Source organism: Heloderma suspectum, chromosome 11 (genome assembly GCF_057233095.1).
Source record: "Heloderma suspectum isolate Gila_16-S chromosome 11, 16-S_ref, whole genome shotgun sequence".
Classification (NCBI taxonomy): Eukaryota; Metazoa; Chordata; class Lepidosauria; order Squamata; family Helodermatidae; genus Heloderma; species Heloderma suspectum.
Window position 1 is genome coordinate 23,920,023 of NC_139468.1, and position 25,450 is coordinate 23,945,472.

Consider the following 25,450-nt stretch of genomic DNA (forward strand, 5'->3'; position numbering starts at 1 on the left):
CTCCTGTGGATCTTAATAACCAAGCAGGTACATACAGAGCTAGGCTGTGCCTCAGAGGGAAGAGGAATTCCATCCCCGATGTCTTCCTCACCTGCCTCCCTTTATGTGGTAGCTGGGGCATCGCCATCAGATGAAATGTTTCAGGAAGAATGCTCTGTCAAGTTGCAAGGCTACAAAAAAACACTTTGAACTTGCTTCACATTATTTATCCTGAATACCTTTTATACTCTACTTACTTTCAGCTGAAAACGGCAATTTGTTCTCTCTGTGAGGCTCAGACGTTCACCTGAGCCCACCAATTTGGTACCATTGTGGCTAATTTCAATAGATAACTTGATTTAAAGAAAAAGAAGTTCATGCAGTCCCGTCCTTCAGACTTCTCCCAAGGGGAAGGTAAGGTATCTGCTTGTGCTCTTTCCAATCTGCATTATTTTAGGTCACCCTTGCTCTGAAGGCATAATAATGTAGGCCGGTTTTAATTAGCTGTCTGGTGTGTGGCTTTCCCCGTGCACTGTGCAATAATTTTCACGGGCCCTGGTTCCCCACCCTCCACAAAAAAAGAATCTCCCCATTTACTTTTACTTCTTTTCTTTTCTTTTTTTTTTTACCTAAAATAACCTTGGAGAGGTTGTTTAAAGGTAGAACACTTACCAGGGCAAAGGCAAGGGTAAGATTCAGTGGAGCCTGGTGGCTGCATTTTCAGTAGGGCTGGGCATCCATTCTGGGTTTTAGTCAGAAACAGCCAGAACTCTAAAGGAGCTATCCAAGGCGCTGGACCCTATCCCCAAAATAGGTTCAGCACCTTGGATAGCTTCTTCAGAGTTCTGGCTGGTTCTGACTAAAACCCAGGATGGATTCACAGCTCCACCAAAATCAGACCAAGCAGCCTCCACTGGTAAGACTGTAGGGATGCTCATGAAAGATTCTTCCTGTGCTGTGCCAGCTTGGTGCTGCAATATCTGTTACAGAGCCAGTGTGGTGTGGTGGTCAGAGTGTTGGACTGGGGCTTGGGACATCCAGGTTCTAGTCCCCACTCGGACATGAAGCTCACTGGGTGACTTTGGGCCAGTCACCGACTCTCAGCCTACCTCACAAGGTTGCTGTTGTGATGATAAAATGGAGAGGTGGAGGAACATTTAAGCCACTTTAGGTTCCTTGCAAGGTGAAAAAATGCGGGATATAAATGTGATAATAAACAAATATGTATTGTAAACTGCCCTGGGATAAACATTATGAAAGGTGGTACATAAACGCTCCCAGTGGGAGCTTTCGTGCTTCTAAGGCAGGGCTGTCAAACCGTTTTTGGCCCAGGGCTGGATTCTCCCCCAGACCAATCCATCAGGGGGCGGGCCCTCCCCCTGAAGCTCCTCCCCCTCATCATCCAGTCCCATGCCCACCCATTTTGCTTTTCTCAGCGCAGAGAGAGACACCAATTAGGCCCACAGGCCAGAGATTCCCATCCTTGCTCTAAGGGGTCAGGAGCGGGGGAGACTTTCATTCAGAATCGTATCTGGGGAGAGAAGGGTGAAACCTCTGCTTCCTATGCGCTATGGTCCCAATGAAAGTTAGTGGCCCCAGACGCCAATTTTTTAAAATTGCAAATAATCCCCGCCCCGCCGACGCATTTAGCAGCATGTCTACATTTGCCCTTCTAGAGTTTGCAGCAATGAGGAGACTAAAAAGGTGTATTTGTAGTAAACCCGGGGGGGGGGATTCAAATCAGCCCTACTGATCTGTAAGTGTTACACCTGTCTTCACCTGCAGATGTCTTATTATATACACACCACAGCACATACTGCAGGGGTCTTCCCCAACACTGGCTGAGAGTGATGGGCATTGTAGTCCAACACATCCAGAGACTGCCAGCTTGTAGAAGGCTGTCCTGTTTTTTCATATACCTTCTTCTGGTTTTTCAGTACCTCCTGTTGAGGCAGCAAGGATGCTAGTTAGGAAGAGAATGAAATCAATTTCTCAAGAACAGTGGAAAATTACTCTGTTAATATCATGATTTTTTTAAAAAATATATTAGGCTTTTCCTTATGGCCAAGTCCTAGAATTTATCATTTACCTGCCAACTGCATCACTTGGTTAGCGAAAATATAACCCCGGAATTGAAAATCATAATTGTGCTAATGTGGACTGGATAGAAACGTTCTGAATATGATGTCTCATAATCTTCTAAAACACACAATAGAAGTGTGCCAATTTATGAACCTCCTGAACTCCTGCCTACTACAATAAAAATATCACCTGCTCTGTGGTGCATTCTACAGACACACACACACACCCCTAACTTGCATTTCTCTTTGAGTTACAGGACATCATTAAAAGGCATTGGGACAATATCCCACACCACTAAGGTATCATTTAACTCAAGCCATATTCCTCATTACCCTAGGTCAGTCTTCCCCAACCTGCTGCCCGCCAGATGCGTTGGACAATAAATCCCATTATCCCTGACCATCGGCCATGCTGCCTGTGACTGATAGGAATTGTAAACCAAAATGTCTGGAGGGCACCAGGTAAGGGAAGGCTGCCCTAGAAAATAACGTCAGTGATAGAGACCCCATCCCAACATAATGGCAAACCATGGTTTAGCGATATGCGAGTGAGCCACTTTGAAGATGGTTTGAGGGCTTGCACAAACCAGTTTGCCCAGTTTGGGAGAAACAGCAAACTTTGGTTTGCCAAGAACCCAGAAATAACATAGTCAGACTGCACAAGGGGAGAAAGAGGGCACAGGCACAAGGTTTATGTGGCACCAAACCATGGTTTGCCATTATGTCTGAATGAGGGCCAGAGACTGTTGCTGTAATCGTAAGATGAGGCAAAAATCGCAGACAGTTTTTGTCTGTCACCTCAAACCTAGGAAGCGGAAGTCACAGCAACGTTTAGTATTTCAACAACAACACCCTCCCCCATCACACAGATCTCTAGATTCACAGATATATCCCTTTTGATATATATCCCTTTTGAGTTGGAAACCAATAGAAGAAACTGCCCACTAAAATCAGTTTCCATCCCAAAATAACTTATTTCCTGTGAGGGAAGGGGGAGAGAAAGAGGATAAACTGAAATGTCGATGATGTTCCTACTTTATACTGTTTACCCTTGCACAGCGGTTAAAGTATGACACCAACCTCAGTCCTTATGTTCAAATATAGTCAAACATGGACACCATTAAAACATATTTATCAAACACAAAAGCAATTGTAGGTAATGGTTTTCCTGCAACACAAAGCTCCTTTTAAAAATTATTTTTAAACAATTTTTTTTAATCACACTCTTCCTTTAGAAAACACAGAACGGCTTATACAAGACTCTTAATAGACTCCCATCCAGCCACTGATTCGAATCATACCTCCTCCGCTTCACCATTGACCCAGGAGGAGGTGCTGCCAAGCCATTTAACAGGTGACCTCCTACTCATCCCATGTCTCCCTGCCTGGGCTGCCACCTTCCTTTCACCAAAGACACATATGCTTTCAGTGTTTAACCACACAGCCTGACTTTCCAGCCACCATCAGGTTCATGGAATATGGGCAAATCTCGTGATGAATTAAAAAAAAAGAAGAAGGTCCAGTCATACAAGTTTCCCCGATTAAGGGTGCAATCCTATGCATCATTAGACAGAAAAAAGTCATGTAACTGCCAGCATGTAACTGGCTGGGGCATGCTGGGAGTTGTAGGACTTCTTTCCATCTAAACATGCATAGCATGGCGCCCTAAGTGATATTTCAATTCTGCAAGCGTGCCAGAGGCACCTGAGCTAACCTCCTACCTTGGCTCCATCGACACTGATTATTCGATAGCTGTTTCTTGTGCTGTCATAGAAGTAGGAAACAGTTACAGCCTGCTTGCTTGCAGGAACCCAGTTCTTCTTGGTGGCAGGGTCAATTTGGAAGACATGCGCTCTGGTGGTGAAGATGGGTTGCTCTCTGGAATAGGGAGGGACAGGAGAAATGGAATGCATCATGAGTTTGTGGAAGATGGAAATGTTGCGCAGTTCTGCCCTTGGTCAAAGGAGGTTGATCAAGTCAAGGCCAATGTTAAAACAGTTCAGGATGAGAACTCTGGGATTCCAAAGAGGGAAATCAAAGACGCCGACGTTAATCACTTGAGTCTGTTCTCTTGTATCTGTTCTGGGCCATACATCTGACATTTTAGCTCCTTTCAGCCAGCGGCCCTGGGACCTACCCAAAACTGCTCCTCCAGAGAGAGTTTGCTTTTGAAAATTCCCCATGACGTTACCAAAAGCCAAACACCAGACCCTGTGGTTTAAGAGGTCAGCTCCTTTTCCAACTGCATCACCCCCTGCTAGTGAAACTATAAAGCTTATAAGGAAACTTTTCCTCCCATCTTGATTTTCACTATGAAAGTAATTCCCGAGAGGGCAGTGATTTTCAAACTTCTTGGGGGAACTCTTTCCCCACTAACTCACCTATGGAGGAATTCCTGCACACATCTGTCACTGAACCTTTGTGCACTACAAAGGCCTCCTGGGAGTTCTAGAGTACACAGAATTCACGGAGGTCACTCCCAGGTCTACTAGGTCCCTGCATGGAGTGAGTGTATGCCCTGGAACCCATTCAAACTCCCAAGGCTGCCCACTGCAAGGGAAGATAGATAGTTTGCCCAACATTCTCTCCCAGGAAAACATGGCCAATGTTAATTATGTTCTCAGCGGAGGAAGCCCAAAGTTACTCAAACACAATTGGAAAGCCACTGCCCTAACATGCAAGACTATGCAGGAATAGTCTTTGTATACCCAAAGCATGACTGCCATTTTATGGATTTCATGGGGAGAGGGTAATCGGCAAGCAACAGAAAAACAGATGCCCAACATAACCGTATTTCATTACAGTTAGGGCCAAACTAAACACTTTCCTAATCAAGCACAGTGGAGGTATGTGTGATTGTTTTCCCTAATCTCCTGCACGCATGCATGGCCCCATTTTGAATCAGGACCACGGGCTTCAGGAGAGAAGGGTTAAAGCTTCCCTCCAACCATCTTTGTCCCCAAATTCCACCACCACAACCACCACCACCCATGTGTGTGTGTGTGTGGGGGGATTTTAAAAGGTCTCCATTGATTCCAAACAAGACTTTTTTTTCCTTTTTAACCCTCCCAGTATATGTGTGTGTGTGGGTGTAACTTTGGGTCTCTCCTGCTAGCTTGCTTCACAGGGTCATTGTTAAGATAAAATGTGGGGTGGGGGAAGGAAATGGACCCTAAGCTCCTTGGATGGGGTAGCGATATAATATAAGTGAAAATGATGCACCTTCTGTGACCACATTCTCCTATCACTGCATATGTCTGGCCACTTTGAGAGGCAACAGTAATCTTAAAATATCTTAAGACTGCTGATACTACATTAGTGAAAATGCACAATGCCCAGGCATTGGTCAATTTAATGCAAAGTGCATTTTTCTAGGTAACTGCAGGATTCGCTTTTGCATATCTCCACGGAGACTAGTGAAGGTTAACAATTTCGACGCGAGAAAAAAATGCATTATTAGCTTAAGACGCCACACAAGTTTCTAAACAGGTGGCTCTGTCCAAAGGGATGCATACCAAGGTGATAAATGAATTCAAGAATAAAGCGGACAGCCACATGGCATGAGGAAATCGTTGGCATCTCTGATGCAAATTCCACATGTCAAATCTGACTATTACTTAGGGTCACAGAATGAGTTCTTCTGTACCGCAAGCCATGCGTTTCATCCACAAAATGCATCACTTCCCCAGGATAATGCGTAATAGAATCCACAGTCTGGGGAAACAAAATCCTGTTCCTCGGTTTTGTTCTAGGAGCAAGACACCTCCCCCTTACAAAATAAAACACCCTTTCCCAGCAATTCTCGCAATTCTCCCTTTACCTTGCCTTTTTGTTAACACTCAGCACCATTACAAAAGGATACATGGATGTGTTATCAACAGCAATGTAATGGGCTTGTTTTAAACTGCATATTTATTTATTAGGAATACTTACATACTGCTTAATATAATAAAATCCCAAAGCAGTTCACATATAGATATTAAAAATTGCATTTAAAATACACTATTAAAAACAATTCCAACTACAACAGAAAACAAAACAAGGAACGGTAAGATGGAGCGGCATATGATTAATTGCAACTGATTTCATGCCAAAAACACACAGAATGCCACGGACTCAGCCATATTCCAGCTGCACTACTTGGATGTCTGTCACCTTCACTGATCATGCTTCAACTGTTTCTCTCCAGCTCCCAGCCAAGCAGGTAGGGGGTGGACTGTAGCTAGAAGCCACCGGTAATAAAAGTACCATCAACGCTATTCCAGGCAAGCAGGTTCCAGCCATCAATGGGCACTGAAGAAACATCTTTAACTATATAGAAGAGCCTTCCCTCTGCAGTAATTTACATATGCATGATTCCCAAGCCCTTCCCCTTAAATGTACCGCTGTAGCCCTGCCCCATGTGTACCCACACAATTTCTGGGTTCGCACAACACGCTGACACAACCTCAGTGGTCGAGCATGGGTTATTGTTGAACCCTGGATTGTTTGTTGAACCGTGGGTTAGTGTGTTGTGTGAACCCAGGCCATTTTCCACAGGATGCTTGTTAATCATGCAGTGTGGCTTGTTCATCACCCTGAACAGCCCAACAACAAGCCATGGGTTCTCAAGGTGGCCTGTTGGAGAAAAATAAGCCACACTGCATGGTTAACAAGCCACCCTGTGGAAAATGGCCTGGGTGCGCACAACAAACCAACCCATGGTTCAACAAACAAGCCACAGTTCACCAACAACCCACACCCAACCCTTGCATGTGCATTAGCGTGTTGTGTAAACCCAGCAATCAGTTATTCCATCTGAGGATGAGTAATAATGTTAACTTATGCAGAAGGAATTATAGCACATTCTCTTTTTTCTAAGAGTTACCTCGAGCTATTTTAGCCTAAAAGCAACTCATTTCTAACACACACACACACATCCCCCCCTGGATATGCCCTCAAATAATTACAACTACGGCAATCATGGATACAGGCAATTCTTATGTGCCAAGGATCTCTCAGAAAGCAAAGGTATGTTGCCGTTTTTTTAAAAAATCAGTCTCCTACAACCCACGCTGGCTCTAACATCTTAGGGTCCAAACCACTATTAGATCTGGCCTGCTCTGAACATGGAGGGTCCACTGAGCCATCAAGGCTGAAATGTGCTGCAGTTGAAAGTGTTAAGCCTGTTCCTGCTGGTAACAATGACCACTGGTATCAATCATGACCATTATCCCCTTGTCATTTTTCCAAGCCAGCACTTACTCATTGATTCTCCACTGTCAAGACTCTCCAAGCAACCTACACATCCCTGATGCCAGGATAAGAAAAAAAAAACACTGAGGGAGTAAGTCGGCTTGAACATATGAAATCCCTAAGAATCACCATTTGTTCTACCCACGGTTTTGTCATAATTAGATTTGCAGCTTTTAAAACTTTCTTTTCCCCCACCTTGTCCTCTTGAACATCAATTGGTATATGTGACAGCTAAAGAAAGAAGCTAAGATGTCTATACAGTAGCCACAAGGAGGCCTATGGTGAAATCCTTCCCCAGTATCCAAAGTCTTGAATTTATTCCCATGAGATTAGGGAGCATTATGGAAGTAACTAAGGATGCAACCCATGCATATAGGCGGCTGCCTCTGAGCTCAGAGGCGACTGCCTATCCAATGCAGGGCAGGAGAAGCACGGTGGCGATTGTTCCCTCTGCGCTTCTCCTGCCCTGCATTTGCAGCCAGACAGCTGATTTTGGCTGTCTAGCCATGGGAGGGGGGACCAGGGGAGGAGGCTGCCAGACGACACATAGGATGTGTCGTACTGGCATTTCCGCCCTCCCCGCCCCAGAATGCCTCATTTTCACCACTCTGCACTCCTCTTCCAAGTGCGGAGTGCAGGCTGTTCTACGCTGCCTGCGAGGCAGCATGGAAGGGGAAGAAGGTCAGTTCTCCAGGAACCGACCTTGTCAGTTCCCGGAAAAACAGATATGACTAGCGGCCATAGGATTGCTCCCTCTGTTACATATTCAATATGAATGAGTTCTGCAGATGCCAAAAACACATCTTGCAGCAGTAGGATTTTTTAAAGCATTAACAAGGAAGAAACATTTTCACGCACAGATGTTTTACACATATCACTCATGGAACTGGCACATTTTACTTTGCAGAAAAACCTACACACTGGAGGGCAACTTAAACAATTTCTTAGTGCTGTAGTGGGAAAATACAACAAGCTGCTTGCTGAACAGGGGTTGTAGCTCAGTGGTAGAGCACCTGCGCTGCATGCAGAAGGTCCCGGGTTCGATCTCCAGTGTCTCCAAGTAGGGTTGGAAAAACTGCCTGAATCCCTCGAGAGCTGCTGCCAGTCAGTGTTGACAATACAGGCTAGATGGATCAACGGTCTGGCTCAGTATAAGGCTTCTTCCTATGTTCTGGAGCCCTACCCAACCACCTCTTTATCCTTCAATCCTTCACCTTTCATGCCCAAAGATTTTTTTTGCATGCATACAAAAAGTCCACTACACTCGTAACGTCATATAGTGCAATCCCAAAAGGGAAAAGCTGAACGCACATTTTGGACGCTGAGCCCCAATTTTTGTCATTTCGGTTTATGATGTGTTCGAATCTGTATTTTATATTATTGCTTTATTGTATTATGTAAGCTGCCCTGGGAAAGGTTTTTTTTGAAGGGTGGGATATACATCTGTAAAATAAATAAATGCACTTGCCTATCCTCCAAGCTACTTGCTAACACTGAGGACCATTTTATGCATTTCCCACAGCTTAAGATTTTAAAAAATAGAATATTCTGTTATGTTTTATTAATTCATTGCAGTTATGAGTCACCCTATAGCTGAAGCTCTCAAGATAACATACATAATGTAAACACACACACACAAAAACCACTTAAAAAATTACAAGCAGCAACCGCAACTATCAAAAAGCAGAAGATAAATATTAAGACAGTGTAGAGAAGGGGAATTTTTTAAAACACAGCTTTAAAACATATCATGAGGAATAAAATAAGCAGCAAGCTAAAAATACTTTAAGGCCTGAGAGAATAAAAAGGTCATCGCCTGGCTCCAGAAAAGTCAAAGTTGGTACCAGGTGGGGCCTGTCTAGGGACAGAATTCTACAATTGGAGGGCCACCACAAAAGCCCACTAATGAGCAGCCGCCCACCGAATCTCAGTATGTGCTGTGAGTACTCAGAGCAGTCCCTCAAGTGATCTCAGGGCATAGGCAACAACATATGGGAAGAGGAAGTTCTTCTGATACTGTGGCCTGAAGCCGCAAAGGGCTTTATAGGTTAAACCAGCACTTTGAAGGGAGCCCAGAAACAAACTGGAGGCCAATGAAGATGATACAACACTGGCATAGTATGATCATAATGGCTGGTTCCAACTAACACCCTAGCAGCCATATTTTCTACCAACTGAAGTTTATGGATCGTCTTCAAAGGCAGCCCAACATACAACACCTTATAGTAATCTAGATGGGCAGTTACTAGAGCATGGATCACTGATATTAGGCTATCATCACCAAGGTAGAGTCATTGTCAGTGTACCAGCCTAAGCTGGTAAAAGGTGCTCCATGCCACCAAGGACATTTGTGCCTCAAGTGACAAAGACGGATCTATAAGCACCCTGAATTATGAACCATTATGCACCCTGAATTATGAACCTTTAGAGTGCAACCCCATCCAGAACTGGTTGAACACCACTATCCTGGATGAGTGAACTGCCCAAGAGTACCTCTATCTTATCTGGACCGAGTCTCAGTTTATTGGCACTCATCCAATTCATCATGTGCAGGCACTGGCTAAGCACTTCTACTATTTCACCTGGGTCCAATGAAAAAAAGCACACTTGAGTCTTGCGTGTCATCAGCACACTGATGAAACCACATTCTAAACCTTCAAATAACATAACTCAGGGTTTCCATGTAGATCACGGGCGGGAAACACATCACACATCCCTTGTGTGGCCCGCGTGCCACCACTGACACACCCCCGAATTTTAAAAGATTAAAGAACAAAAACAAAATGGGGCTCTGTAGCAGCTACAGAGCGCTAAAAGGGACAAATTTAGGTTGTTCGCAAACCAATGAAATTTGTCCCTTGGAGCACTATTGAGTGCTATGGAGTAGCCTGCTGCCGAATTTTGGCTGCAAACTAGTGATATTTTAAAAATCCACCCCCCCCCCCAGTGCAACCCACCTGGTGGGTTCTGGTGAGCAAAAATGGCCCCTGGACCTCTATCTGCTGATGTAGATGTTAATCAGCATGGGGACAAGATGGAAGCTTGTGACTGAAACTTTAAATGCCAAGGGGTCAAGCAGAAATCCCTCAGCACCATCTTCTGGAAGTGGTTGTCTAAATACAAGTAGAAGCACTGCAATGGCATCTGGCTCACACCCAGTTCAGACCACCTCTCCAGAAGGATGCCATGGCTGACGGCATCAAAGGCCGCTGAGAGGTCCAGGAGAACAGGGTCACACTCTCTCCTGTCTCCCTCCTGGCACAGATCATCCTACAGGGCAACCACAGGGGTTTCTGTGCCAAAGCCAAGACTAAACCCCAAATGAAATAGATTCAGAAAATCAGTTTCATCCAAGAGTGCCTGGATCAAACTGGCCACTACATGCTCAAGAGCTTGCCCTGGAAGGGGATGTTGGCCACTGGCCTATAGTTGTTCAAATCCTCTAGGTCAGCCTTCCCCAACCTAGTGCCCTCCAGATGTTCTGGACTTCAACTCCCATCAGCCCCAATCAGCATGGCCAATGGTCAGGAGTCCTGGGAATTTTAGTCCAAAACAGCTGGAGGACAACAGATTGGGGGAGGCTGCTGTAGGTCCATCAATGGATTTATATCCAGCTTTGAGCAGTAGTTTCAGTTCTACACATACCTAATAATTAAGCTATAGTATTAACCAAACAATTGCTACCTATTATAAGCTATGACTTTAAACCTCATAAAATAAAAAATATGATATTAATACTGCCTGGTATTAATTCATGCAAGAAATTAATAATGAGCCTGAAGTGTTTCGGTATATCTTCCATATGTATGCTTGGGAAGAAGTGGGGGATTGAACAAGCCCGTTCACAACTTCAAGAAAAAGGTATATTTTCATTTGATCTTGTGCCTAAAGGCCAAACTGAAAAAGTTGATGAATTAAAAATTAATGTTACATACAAATCCTGTTTTCTGTGACTCTGGATTGAGCAGAAAGGTGATCCTACAACCAGAGAATACTTTGGATGAAACGCAACTGGCGTTGCTCCACCATCGAAAGGCTTCTGTCAGCGGTACAGAGAGGATTCACACTCCATATCTGCTCTAGAACATTGGGAGACCCTCCGGAGCAGATCTGGGGACTTGCAGGAGACTGCACAAGGAGGAGAGGAAGAGAAACATCTGCTGCATAAGCAAAAGTCTGCTCGTACAATGTTGTATGGAACTCAAGGCAAGAAATACTTAGAAGAAGCAGTGACAACGTATCTGGAGAGGTCCAAATAAAAGGAGGCACTCTACCACTGAACTATAACGCCTTCAAGTAATAAACACACACACACAAATACAAAAACATTTATTTATTTATTTATTTATTTATTTATTCTGCCTTTCTGCCAAGAAAAAACTGGCACTCATTCAACAGCATATGGGTGAATAGCAGCACATACACTTCAGACAAAAATATTAAAACATAAATGTTTAAATAAAGCAACTGTAAGAGGTTAGGATAAAAAAAACAAGTATCTCCATCCAACTTTTCAACAAGGGAGAGGGAAGAGAAGCTATCAGGATGTTAATGTAAGGCTGCTTCCTTAAATAGACTACCATCATTTATCATTTGATGGAAAGGATACTTTAATCCCAGAAGACCATCAAGTAAAACCACAGTGTAAATTGACTAAAAGGTTAAGAGGGTTTTGCCATACACACTCCACACAGCATCCTCTGCTCCAGAATCTGGTAAGAACATAAGAAGAGCCCTGCTGGATCAGACCAAGGGTCCATCTGCTCCAGCATTCTGTTCACACAGTGACCAATCAGTTGCCCATGGGAAACCCACAAGCAGGACATCAGTCCAACAGCACCCCCCTGCCCATGTTCCCCAGCAACAGGTGTACATGGGCATACTGCCTCCGATATTGGAGGTGGCGTATAGCTATCAGGACCAGTAGCCATTGATAGCATTCTCCATGAATTTGTCTAACCCCCTTTTAAAGTCATCCAAATTGGTGGCCATCATTCTGTCTTGTGGTAGCAGATTCCACAGTTGAACTGTGAGCTGTGTGAAGATGATAACAACTTCCATAAAGCTCAGGGCTACTGTTGAAACACTTGCAATCTCTTGAATCTTAGACGTTTTTGTTTAATAAAGCATGACGCAAAATCCCCAGAGGGGACAAACCAGCTCTGAAAGCTACAGGGAAACTCCACGTTCTTCTGAGACAATATACTTGTGAATGTCAGATGCTGGAGGCAAGAACAGAGAACGTTGTTGTCCTCATGCTCTGCTCTTAAGTTACTCAGAGGCATTTGGCTTGCAACAGATGGGCTCTTGGTCTGATCCAGCACCAAGGCTCTTCCTACGATTGGGTTTTTAAGCTTGAATTCAAACTAGCCAGGTCTACGTTGATTTGATTTTTCTTCCACTCTATTTGATATCTGCATACAAAGCAGTAAGTCTTGCAAATCTTGAGGTTATGAGCATGTGAAGTTGCTTTCTATGGTCAGACCAGTGGTCTTAGGGTAGGATCCAACCATGTCCTACCGCTGGCAGCTGGCCCTGCTGGCCCCCCTACTGCTGGCAGTGCCGATGTCGCACTTCCAGGAGCAAGCCCCCAAATGCCCAGAAGCGCAAGTCCATTTCTTGGGCAGGTGGCGCCTTCAAAAAAGCCTTGCATTTCCAGTCGTTTGGGGGCTTGCTCCCGGAAGTGCGACACTGCTGCTGCTGGCAGGGCACCGGCGGTGCTGGCCACCAGCGGCAGGGCATCATTAGATCCTACCCTTAGATTGGCAGAGAAACTCCAGGAATTGAACCCGGGCCCTTTTGTATTCAAAGTGTGCGCTCGACCACTGAACTACATCCTCTTTCTTGTGTTTAGCGATGAAAAGAGGCTGTCGTCTTCTTTTTTTATAATAATTTTTTTTAAAAAGAAAAGAAAAACACAACACAACACAACAACGTAAACAGACAATACACATACACTAAAATATATCTTAAGATTGTAAGATATCTACCTCTGGCTCCCCTTACACAACAAATGCTTATTATTATTCTCTAGTTCTTATCTTAGTTGTATATCATACATTGAGTTAACAGACATTATCTCATTTCTCTCCTAATTTTAACAGCAACAACAAAAAGAGAACCATCTCAGAGTTCAAAATCCACATACATAGATATAATTTCTCTCTATTTCTTGTACAAATCCTATAAAAGGTTTCCAATCTAACATAAATTTAGTTGTTGACCCTTCTTTAATTATAATAGTAAGTTTTGCCATCTCTGCCAGCTCCATCATGTTCATGATCCACTCGCTCACAGCTGGTATTGTTTCATTCTTCCACTTTTGTGCATACAATAACCTTGCAGCCGTTGTCATGTAGAGAAAGAGGGTTCCGCCCTTCTCTTTTACGTGTTTATCTATTAGTCCCAATAAAAAAGTTTCTGGCTTTAATTCCATAGTAGTCTTTAAAAGAGGCTGTCTTTAGTATAGTTTGCCAATTGTAAAGAATGTTTTTTTATTATTAATTATACACACACAAATTAAAGTCTGCGACTCTCAATTCACAGCAGCTAAGAACATGATTGTTAAGTGACAGCATTGCAATTAGTTTCTCTCAAGCATCGAGAACTACTCTATCTTCAGGCAAGAACAAAAATTTGAAGGGCTGTTTTTTTCGCTTCCATTTCATTTAAATATTGAGCCTAATAGGGGAAGACAGGTAGGCCAATCAAGCCTTTTATACTGCCAGCAACCAACACTGCTGGGGATGTGAATAATGTCACTTATGGATAGACAAAGAGAACAGATAGACCAATTGTATTTTAGTGTCTTTGGACAGCTTGCAAATCACACAACCATATGGCAATTATTTCCACTGTGTTGAAAATACATTTAACACTTGCCACCTTCAAAGAAGTGTTGTGTTGTTTTTAAAGTTAGAATCTAGGGTATATGGAACACTGTCAAGTACTGATCAACAAATCGAGCAGGGCACATTTTTCTCCAGAATCCTAGCTCAGTATTAATCCTAGAGCCTGCGGGGAACACAGTTATTGATCAGCAGGGTTGCTTCGGTGCATACAACACTGTTATAGCCACTAGAGAATGTCTCGGAGAAAGGCAACGAGCAGTTGCCTGATCGTTTGGTTCTGATACTGCAGCCCACCATCTAAAGTGAAAAAAGACAGGCAACTCCTCTGTGAAACAGCCCCACCCCAAGTGATCTGCAATTAGCTGCACCCACTCTGCGCCAGGCTTCTGCAAAGTGCCAGATGCTTTGGCAGCTGAAACTATGATGGTGTTATGAAGACAAAAACACATCTGGAAACCTGGTGAAGTGGGGAGGTAGATGAGGGAAGAAGTTTTGAAGGGGAAAACAGGCAGTGGGGATAAGATTAAGCACCCCCTTCTCTGCAGAAAACAAAGGTGCTTTTAACGTTAAAAAGTGGTGGGAGCTTGCTTACGTACATTTGCATTTATCATGTAGCTTCCTCTTAAGAGCTGGGGGCAGATAGGTTTTTTTCAGCATGTTTAAGGTGGCATGGTAGAAGCATCATTACTCATAGTATGTGTACTCACCCCACTGTCATCTCTGGGTAAGCAGGTTTTGGTTGTACTTTAAAAAAAAACAACCCTGCAAAACCTATTTGACCAGAGAGGACCACAAGACCAAAGAAGTCTGTACACCTCAGAGCTGGGCTTCAGAACTTGCTTAACTTCCAGGAAAAACAAGTCCATCACAATCACTTTTTATTTAATTAGGGCTGCATAGAGTTGTGAAGGCACAGAAAAATAAACCTGGAAAAATTCAGCAGGAAAAACTGGTTTTGTCAGAGGACTTTTTTTCCATTTTTCCAGTGGAAAAATTGGAAGTTTGGGGTAACACCAGGAAGAACTCTTACAAAGTATTTTCTCTTTTGGAATGATTCTTACGACAAGGCTTTTCTCACTCTAAAAGTGTACCGTAGTGATTTTATGTAAGACAATCTACAGCATTAGAGAATGATAATTCCAAGGTATACTGTAGAGTTCAATGTTTTCAATGTTATTAGTTTAACTTGATATCCAAATAAGCTGCTAGTCTGTAATATTGTGACTGTATGCGACTGTTTCTGTCTAAATAATACTTCTGTTCACTACATAATCTGCAATTTGTTTTCAATTTAACGCCACCTTGTGAGGATTTACCCTAAAAGGTGGTTTATAATTTTTTAAAAATGAAAACACTTAATTTTTTTCCTACTTCTCAGATGGCAGTAACTAAAATCTGTGTATTTCAGTGCGCGCGCGCTCTCTGTCTCTATACATTTGGGCAGATTTCCAATTTTGCGTGTAGAAAACTAAGGATACACTCTTACCTTGAAGTAAGGTCACTTAATTTGCAGTAAGCTCAAATGAACTCAATAAGATTTATTTCTGAGTAGTCGTGTATAGGATTCATTGAGAGCCAGTGTGGTGTAGTGGCTAGAATGTTTGACTGGGACTCAGGAGACCCGGGATCTAGTCCCCACTCGACCATGGAAACTCACTGGGTGACTTTGGGGCCAGTCACAGACTCTCAGCCCAACCTACCTCACAGGGTTGTTGTTGTTGTGAGGATAAAAAGGAGAGGAGGAGGATTGTATATGCTGCCTTGGGTTCCTTAGGAGGAAAAAAAGGTGGGATATAAATGTAATTAATAAATAAATAATGAATACATAAATAAATAAGGGCTTCTCAAGCTAAAACATTACTGTCTCAGAGAATTAGGAATTTAGACCTCCAAAATATGCAATCTCTAGCAAATAAAACTTGCTCCCCATTATTTTTGTGTATGAATCAAGATTAGGGGATTAAAGTTGCAAAATACTCACAAGTGAGAAATGTCCCTAATTATAGACGTGCTCTAATATTAGGTGCATTCAATGTTTTATCTTCTATTCTGCTTCAAGGAAAATTTCAGGGTACTCTTTTCGCTGCATGTTTATCTCCTTGTGCACTTTCAGAGGCTGAGATTGTTACACATGTATTATACTATCCATTTTATACAGAGATCAGACTGCAATTATCACTGGATTTAAGGAAATCCTTGAATAAGAATATAGAAACAGTTAACAACAGATATCTGATTGAGGTTTTTGTACAAAAATAAAAATAACGTAAATGCAATGCATTTTAGTTGTATTTATGCTGATCTATAACCATAATAAATCCTTGATTTTCATTGTAAGGCATGAATAATACTTTTGAGGCTGCAATCTTATGTACACTTACCTGGGAGGAAGCTCCACTAAACATAATGACTCTCACTTCTGAATAAAGCCACGAGTGTCAGCCAGGAACAAGCCATTGTTTGTTCCTGGTTAGCAGTTCCGACTTTTTTGGGAGCAATATTCAGCTTTGGATGTATCATGGAGCAAACTATTTTGGTTTGTTTACTGGTTTTAGCCTGCTCACATGAGCAGGAGAAGCAAAGCAGCGAACAGGTTGAATGCACCAGCATAGCAAGCAAAGATGAAATACGAATCCTGGCTTACCGTTATGCACAAATACGGCCATGGTCTCATTGTAATATTGTAAATAGATGGGAGTATTTTTCATTGTCGTTGATTTCTTCCCCAAGTGGAGAGGTGCCATTCCTCATTGCTATGTATAATTTTAAGGAATTGTTGTTGTTGTTGTTCAGTCGTTCAGTCGTGTCCGACTCTTCGTGACCCCATGGACCATAGCACGCCAGGCCTTCCTGTCCTCCGCTCTCTCCCGGAGTGTGCTCAGGGTCATATTCATTGCATCAGTGATGCTATCTAGCCATCTCATCCTCTGCCGTCCCCTTCTCCTTTTGCCTTCAATCTTTCCCAGCATCAGGGTCTTTTCCAGGGAGTTTTCTCTTCACATTAGGTGGCCAAAATATTTCAGCTTCAGTATCTGTCCTTCCAATGAGCAGTCAGGGTTGATTTCCTTTAGGATGGACTGATTTGACCTCCTTGCAGTCCAAGGGACTCATAAGAGTCTTCTTCAACACCACAGTTCGAAGGCATCAATACTTTGGCGCTCAGCCTTCCTTATAGTCCAGCTCTCACAGCCATACGTTACTACAGGGAAAACCATAGCTTTGATTATACGAATCTTTGTCAGCAAGGTGATGTCTCTGCTTCTTACTATGCTGTCTAGGTTTGCCATAGCTTTCCTCCCAAGGAGCAAGCGTCTTTTAATTTCATGGCTACAGTCACCGTCTGCGGTGATCTTGGAGCCCAAGAAAATAAAATCTGTCACTGCTTCCAGTTCTTCCCCTTCTATATGCCAGGAAGTGATGGGGCCAGATCTTCATTTTTTTAATGTTGAGTTTCAAACCAGCTTTTGCACTCTCCACTTTCACCCTCAACAAGACGCTCTTTAGATCCTCTTCGCTTTCTGCAATTAGGTGGTATCGTCTGCGTATCTGAGGTTGTTGATAATTCTCCCAGCAATCTTAATTCCAACCTGTGATTCATCCAACCTGGCATTTCTCATGATGTACTCTGCATAAACGTTAAATAAGCAGGGTGACAATATGCAGCCTTGTACTCCTTTCCCAATTTTGAACCAATCGGGTGTTCCATGTCTGGTTCTTACTGTTGCTTCTTGACCCTCGTACAGGTTTCTCAGGAGACATGTAAGGTGGTCTGGTACCCCCATCTCTTTCAGAATTTGCCACAGTTTGTTGTGATCCACACAATCAAAGGCTTTAGTGTAGTCAATAAAGCAGAAATAGATGTTTTTCTGGAATTATCTTGCTTTCTCCATGATCCAGCGAATATTGGAGATTTGATCTCTAGTTCCTCTGCCTCTTCAGAACCCAGCTTGTACTTCCGGTAGTTCTTGGTTCACATGCTCCTGAAGCCTAGCTTGTAGGATTTTGAGCATAACCTTGCTGGCATGTGAAATGAGTGCAATTGTGCAATAGTTTGAACACTCTTTGGCATTGCCCTTCTTTGGATTTGGAATGTAAACTGACCTTTTCCAGTCTTGTGGCCACTGTTGAGTGTTCCACATTTGTTGGCATATTGAGTGCAGCACTTTAACAGCATCATCTTTTAGGATCTTGCAATAGCTCAGCTGGAATACTGTCATCTCTGCTAGCTTTGTTGTTAGTAATGCTTCCTAAGGCCCACTTGACTTCACTCTCGAGGATGTCTGGCTCAAGTTCAGTGACCGCACTATCATGGCTATCAGGGACATTCAGAATCAGATCTTTCCTGTATAGTTCTTCTGTGTATTCTTGCCACCTCTTCTTAATCTCATCTGCTTCTGTTAGGTCCGTACCTTCTTTGTCCTTTATCATGCCCGTCTTGGCACAAAACGTTCCCTTGAGATCTCCGATTTTCTTGAAAAAATCTCTAGTCTTTCCCATTCTATTGTTTTCTTCAATTTCTTTGCATTGTTCATTTAAGAAGGCCTTCTTGTCTCTCCTTGCTATTCTCTGGAACTCTGTGTTCAGTTGGATATATCTTCCCCTTTCTCCCTTGCTTTTCGCTTCCCTTCTTTCCTCAGCTACTTGTAAAGCCTCATCAGACAGCCACTTTGCTTTCTTGCATTTCTTTTTCTTTGGGATGGATTTAGTTGCTGCCTCCTGAACAATGTTACAGGCCTCCGTCCATAGTTCCTCAGGCACTCTATGAGGTCTAATCACTTAAATCTATTTGTCACCTCCACTGTATATTCATAAGGGATATGATTTAGGTCATACCTGAATGGTTTAGTGGTTTTCCCTACGTTCTTCAATTTCACTTGAAATTTTGCAAGAAGCAGCTCATGATCTGAGCCACAGTCAGCTCCAGGTCTTGTTTTTACTGACTGTATGGAGCTTCTCCATCTTTGGCTGCAAAGTACATAATCAATCTGATTTCAATATTGACCATCTGGTGGTGTCCATGTGTAAGAGTCACCTCTTGTGCTGTTAGAAATTTTTTTTAAGGAATATGGGGAACAATTTAGGATTTTATCCTCACGGTGTGCTGAGCAGTATACTACTCCTCTCCACTAGCTGTCAGAAGGAAGGAGAAAGGGTGCCTAAAATTCTGAATGCAGCACATTTGCACCCCCGCCCACCAGTTCTAAACACTCCTCCTAAGGTCTGTAGATCATCCCCTGGGAGCCATATGGCCCCTGTTAAGGATCACCAGGCTGCATCATGCCATTTATTTGTAACTTGGTACAATCTCTATACAGTAAGAAGATCACACCATCCTTATCCACTTTTCTTCATCGACTATATAAGTACAAATGCAACATTGGACTAAGAACATGGCAAGATGCCAAAAATACCAATTAGCGCATCTTGAATTTCCATGGCAACCTCCACACAGAATATACAGAACTGCAAAGTTATTTTTTAAAATAATCTCTCCAAATATGCATACACATCTTTTTTACATTTTTTAATTAACACAAAGAATTCTGATTTCCCCATCCACCTCCTCACATTCCAACTGCCAACAATAATCAACAATCCAAGACGAAGACTGTGCAGAAGGTGAGGCACGTCCAGCTTCTAAGGTTTAACCCAAAGTAATGCCCCAAAAGGGAAATTTCACCTGTTTGGTCAAACTACTTGGTCGTTTCATTCTCAGTGCACTAAATCGTGCACCCCAATGGCAAATATTGGACGCAGCTTCACAACTGCAGCCTCACAGATTTCAGTGGGAAATTAACTGACCACAACTTTATTGCATGTTGCCTAAATAGAATTGGTGGAAGCATCGGGCCTGGATCCTACCGACTGACAGCTTGCTTGCTGTCCAATTTCCCTTCCTGGCCTGCCAGGACTGTTGCTGGCGGATGGCAGGGTCAGGGGCCCACCATGGCTCAGCCTGGCCCCCTGGATGTGGAAGGCTTGCAGCCACAGAGATGGCCTGGTCTTTAGGCCATATCCCCAAGATCCCTTAAGGGGATCAGCACTGAGCGGGACCCCAAACCCCCTCCCCCTCCCCAAATAATCCAGCCGAACGCCTACCATGCCTACATAGTTGTGACACAAAGCAAACTACACTACGCAAGCACACATGGTCCCCTACGAAAATCATCTTGCAATGAGGAAGGCGAGAATCCTGCCCCCGACTTCAGCCAATTAGGGAGCAGGTAAAATTCCGTCCAAGTCCCGATAACCGGACTAACTCCTGTCCACTGCAAGATCCGTTGCTACCAGGTGTGGGTGGGTGGGGAAGCCAAAGTCCATGCTGCTACTGAGGTCCCTCTTTCCAAGGGCCTCAGGTGGACCAGAGCTAAGCCTGCCTGGGGAAGCTCTCACTCTGGTCCGCTCTCTTCTGGCCCTACCCACGCCAAGCCAACTGAGGCCCCAACTGGCTCCGACAATGTCCTGCTGGGCGGCACAATCACTGCCACACCGGCGCTGGCTCCCTCCAGCCTCCCTCTTTCATCCACCACAGGGCCACGTGCGCCCACAAACTGCCGCTCCCTAGTAAGCAGGGAACTCTGCTTCTTCTTGCAGGTGGCTGTGCACAGCGCTGACTGGATAGCTCCCTGTGATATTACACAACCACTTCACCTCCCTCTCTAGAGACCTTTTTGAACTTTCAAAGAACTGACTGGGGGAAAAAAATGGGAGAAGGAATGAACGTTTCATTAAATAAATATACTCTAAGAGATAAAGGCAGGCAGCCTAACCTGGAGCAAGGGGAGAGGAGTAGGAATGTCAGTGAAATCTGCAATGGATTCAAATGAGTTCAGATTTCTATGAATCCACCCTGCGCATTCTGCAGCACACCGGCTTTTTCCAAATTGCGTAGATTTGTGGACCGGTTTTATACTGGGAGGGGGGGCGAGATTTGCCCTAATGCACAATAGTGCAAGTGCGAATTAACTCGGGTGGAAAGAAATGCTCATACATCCCTAAAAAAATACAATTCTGTCAACAAATGTATGACGGAATGAAAGACGCCTGACCATCCATGAGACAAAACTCAACAAAATCCATACGTCCCTAGGGAAAAGCCAAACAACTGACCAGATCCACATTCAGTTTGCCGATTAGTATGTCTGTCATGGCCTTCTGAATGCAGGACGAAGCTGGGCTCACCCTGCTGTTGAAACATAAGCTGTAACACCTGATTTTTTATCGATCCAGATGTGCGCTCAAAGGTAGCCTAACGCTCTACCAAGCCAGTTTAGTAGAGCTGCTTACAATAGCTTTACCTTAGATCACAGTGGGGAAGCCGGGGTCCTCCAGATGTTGTTGGACTCCAACTCCCATCAGCATGAGCTAGAATGGCCAATAGTCAGGGATGATGGGGGTGTAGTCCAACACTGTCTGGAGGGCCAGAGGTTCCCCACACCTGGTTTAGATTGTTGTAGCCTGAACAGGTTTCACACACGTTCAATATAAGCAAACAAAACTGCATTAAGAAGACAACCCTCACCTCAAACCCTGACAGTTTGGACCAGTATGTTCAGAATACTGGTCCTCTTTCACAGCTTCAGCAGGTTCTAGGAGACCATACTGTTTGTTATAAGTTTGAGAAACGATTTGGAAATAAAGCAGGAACTCTAGAAATCTATGAGCAGTATCCAACAGTGTCATTCCATTAGCGGAAATGATGTTGCACTAGCGGAAACTAAGTTTGGAACTAAGTGCAAGAGAAGAATCCAACTAAAGTTACGTTTGCGCAAGTGCGTTTGCACAAGTAATTGTGCATGCTTGCCCAACCAGTTTCACAACCGGTTGCACATTCTGCCCATGCAACCTGTTGCACAACCAGTTGTGCAAACATAATGGATAACCGCTTGCACAAATGTAGTGGACAGCTGCTTGCATGACAGGAAGATTCAGCGGAGCTCCACTAGCACTATTTGAGTTTGCAGAATGACACCATTGGATATTGCCCAATGCTATGTAAAAGAAAGCTATCTTCTTTGTGTTGTAAGATTGGATCAGTTCTCACGCAGTAACTGGGCCTGTGTGTATCTTCAATTCTACACAAGTGTGTGTGTGGGGGGGGGGGGAGATACAGAATATGTAGAATTCAGCTCAAAAATACATATTACGTTTCTAGCCCTCATGACCACAAAGATGGGCTTAATACTATGTGGGATATCAACGTACTGCATAGCTCTTTGACTAGCAGATGTGAAATATAATCTGCAGAGTACATGTCAGGCATTTGGAGTGGGTGTTAAAGAGGTACCCCAAGGGATTCCCCAGAGGCCTCAGTTTTGGAAGGAAGGAGATTTGCATCTCTCAGAGTCTTCCTTCTTCCCATGCCCCACAGACATGGCATGAAGGGGCACTGGTCAGGCCTCCTCATTAACCACGTTGTTCCTCCTTTTCAGGAGAGTGATACAAGCCATGCAGGTTCATGAAGCCCCTCAGCCTCTCACGGGACATCTGGGACTACTGGAGTTATGAACGGCAGCCCCATCACCATGACAGCGTTGCCAGAATTGCTAGCTCCTACTGTGGGCTATAACCTGCACCCCATTTCAGCTTGTCGGCTCCAAAAGTATCAACTTCTTTGGCACTAGAGGAGGGTTCTTCGAAGCTTCCCTCATTCTCACCATCCAAGAGCTCTCCCCTGCTGGGCTGTAAGTTTTTAATATTCACATTAGCTTAATTTGTGTTATTTATACCAAGGACGCAGAGTGGTGAGGGGCTCAGGAGCATACTGTGAGCTCATGTGCTCCCTTCCGACTTCCCCATGTGAGCTCCCTTCCCTTATTTGCCGTAACCATGACACAGCACTGATTCTGCACCAGTGCTCGCTTTGGTCAGCTATGACTCAGGATGTCCATTGCCAGGAAATCTGGCCTTTGGGGGGCTTGACAGATTTCTGCAGTGCCCCCAACTCAGCTTGCATTTGTAAGCTGAGCCATGGGTCTCTTCCCAAAATCCAGGAACTTTTTTGTTTTTTTATTTACATAAAAACAATTGGCACAACTTTCAGCCGCGGCTTGCACTAATTGCATTTTAAGCATTTTTAATGGAAACCTGCAAACTAGCTTTACTTGATGCAGATCAAATCAGGACAGCGAGCTGAAGTTTAGGGGACCAAGCTGATTAAAGCTTGATGAGCTTCACCCCCCAGATAGATTCCCCCAGCATCCCTAGCTATGACCAGGTCTGCCCTGATAACTAGAGTTAGAAGTGTGCATGCAAACGTAGCTTATGAGAGGAGAGGCTGCATCCCATAAGCTTTGGTTAGGAGGGGATTAGTAGAGCATCTCCTTTGCATGCAGACAGCCCTCAGCATCTCCAGGTCGAGCTGGGAAAAACCCCTGCCTGAATCCTTGAACAGCCACTACCAGTCAGTAGTCTCAGTAGACCTGAGATACAGAACATCTTTCAGCTCAAGGGTCAAACTCCATGTCAGAGAAGCTTCTACGGGCCACATTCCAGAGGTGAGTGGGGCCAAAGACAAAAAGAGTGGGGCCAAAATACGAAATGCACCAGCATATTTTAGCTTACAGCTCTTACTGGCAGAAATTAAGCCTTAGGAGAGGAATTTCAACCTTTTAGAATGGTGGGGGACTACATAAAAGCTGAGAAATGACCAAATGATTGGTGGCTGAGGGTGGGGCTGTGGAGGGCTGGATCTGACCCCCAGGCCTGTCTCCTGGTGCAGACAATACCGAGTTAAAGGGACAGATGATCTGACTGTAGATATAAGGGAGCTTCCCATGTTGCTATCACAGATGTAATGCTATAATATGGCTAAAGTAAGCCATGGAAGGGAGGGTAAATTCATGTGGAAGGAGGACGAGGACAGAATGCACAAGCGCAAGGCACACTTCTGATCTCCTAATCTTGGTTAGCAGATCAGGAATGCAGAATCCGCCTGCACTAGGCCACAGCAAGAACTGGCTTATGGCTGAGAGATTTATCTCAGAACCTGGATGTGTGGATTCCAAAAAATGGGGATGAAAGGAGCCAGCCATAAATTGCTTATGGCTTGGAAGTTATGGTTTCAGATAATTTGTCAATTGAATGCAAGTCAATAAGCTTTTCTAGACGAAGCTGTTCATTGGCTGTTAATCTGTTGTATCTACTTTCGTTTTTGTTGCAGAACTGAGATCTGAACACAACACAAAAAGCATTTCCTTTCCTGCTTTTCTGCTACATAACCTCTAGGTGGCACTGTGGTATAGTGGAATAGTGCAAATACATAAGAGGACATTGCACTTCCTTTCACTTTCACAATTAAATGCTGCATTTCCCTGCTCTAAAAAAACCTCACCTAAAGTGCTCATTCTTCTTCACACAGCGCATAGCTAAACTATGGAATTCACTACCATAGGATGTAGCGATGGCCACCAATTTGGATGGCTTTAAAAGGGGGTTGGATAAATTCCTGGAGGAAAAGGTTATCAATGGCTACTAGTCTTGATGGCTATGTGCTACCTCCAGGACCAGAGGCATTGAGCCTACGTACACCAGTTGCTGGGGAACATGAGTGTGAGGGTGCTGTTGCACTCATGCCCTGCTTGTGAGTTCCTGGTCAACAGCTGGCTGGCCGCTGTGTGAACAGAATGCTGGACTAGACAGACCCTTGGTCTGATCCAGCAGGGCTCTTATGTTCTCATTAGACACAGAAGAGAAACTGGAAGGTCACAACATCATCTAAAGATGAGTAGGGAATGACAAGTACATGATAAGTGCCTTGTGTAGAAAAGACCTATGTTAACAAGAAAAAAAGCCAGACACATTGACCTTAAGCACATATAGCTTATTTGTTTCAATTAGTGCTGTGTTGAAAATTTATCCTTCTTTTCAACCATTCTCATTTAATTTGATAGAAAAGCAATTGCTCTTGAAAAGGAATTCAGTGGTGATGAAGATGTCATGGGTTGTGTTCAGGGTTCTGGTGCTTACCTTACTTAGGCGGTGGTGAAGTGCCCACAAGTGTCCTGTTTGTCACTGTACTATCACCTCTCTGGCAGCCTGTAGCTTCCTTGGCTTCCCACACTTCAATTAAAGCCCAGGGGAAGACGTTGTGCCTGAATTCCTCCTATAGGTAGGGATGTACGAAAGTCACTTACCTTATGACGAAATTGATTTGCGGTGGGGGGGGAGGCGCTCATTCCCTCCCCCCGAAATTCTGGCCGGGAGGGGAGGTGCCCCGTCCCTCCCCCCAAAAATTCTGGCCGGGGGGGAGGCGCCCCATCCCTCCCGCCGCAAATCCTGGCCGGCCGGGTCTGCAAATGGCGG

At 44.1% G+C, this 25,450-nt stretch overlaps 1 protein-coding gene across 1 annotated transcript in view; it reads right to left on the reverse strand.

Moving 5' to 3' along the window:
- Positions 1 to 25,450, reverse strand: part of HOMER2 (homer scaffold protein 2) — a 112,268-nt gene that overhangs the window by 64,508 nt on the left and 22,310 nt on the right. The window contains exon 2 of the mRNA XM_084816432.1: positions 3,782 to 3,938. Within this exon, the coding sequence (XP_084672558.1) occupies positions 3,782 to 3,938 (157 nt within the window). The remainder of the gene's footprint in view (positions 1 to 3,781; positions 3,939 to 25,450) is intronic.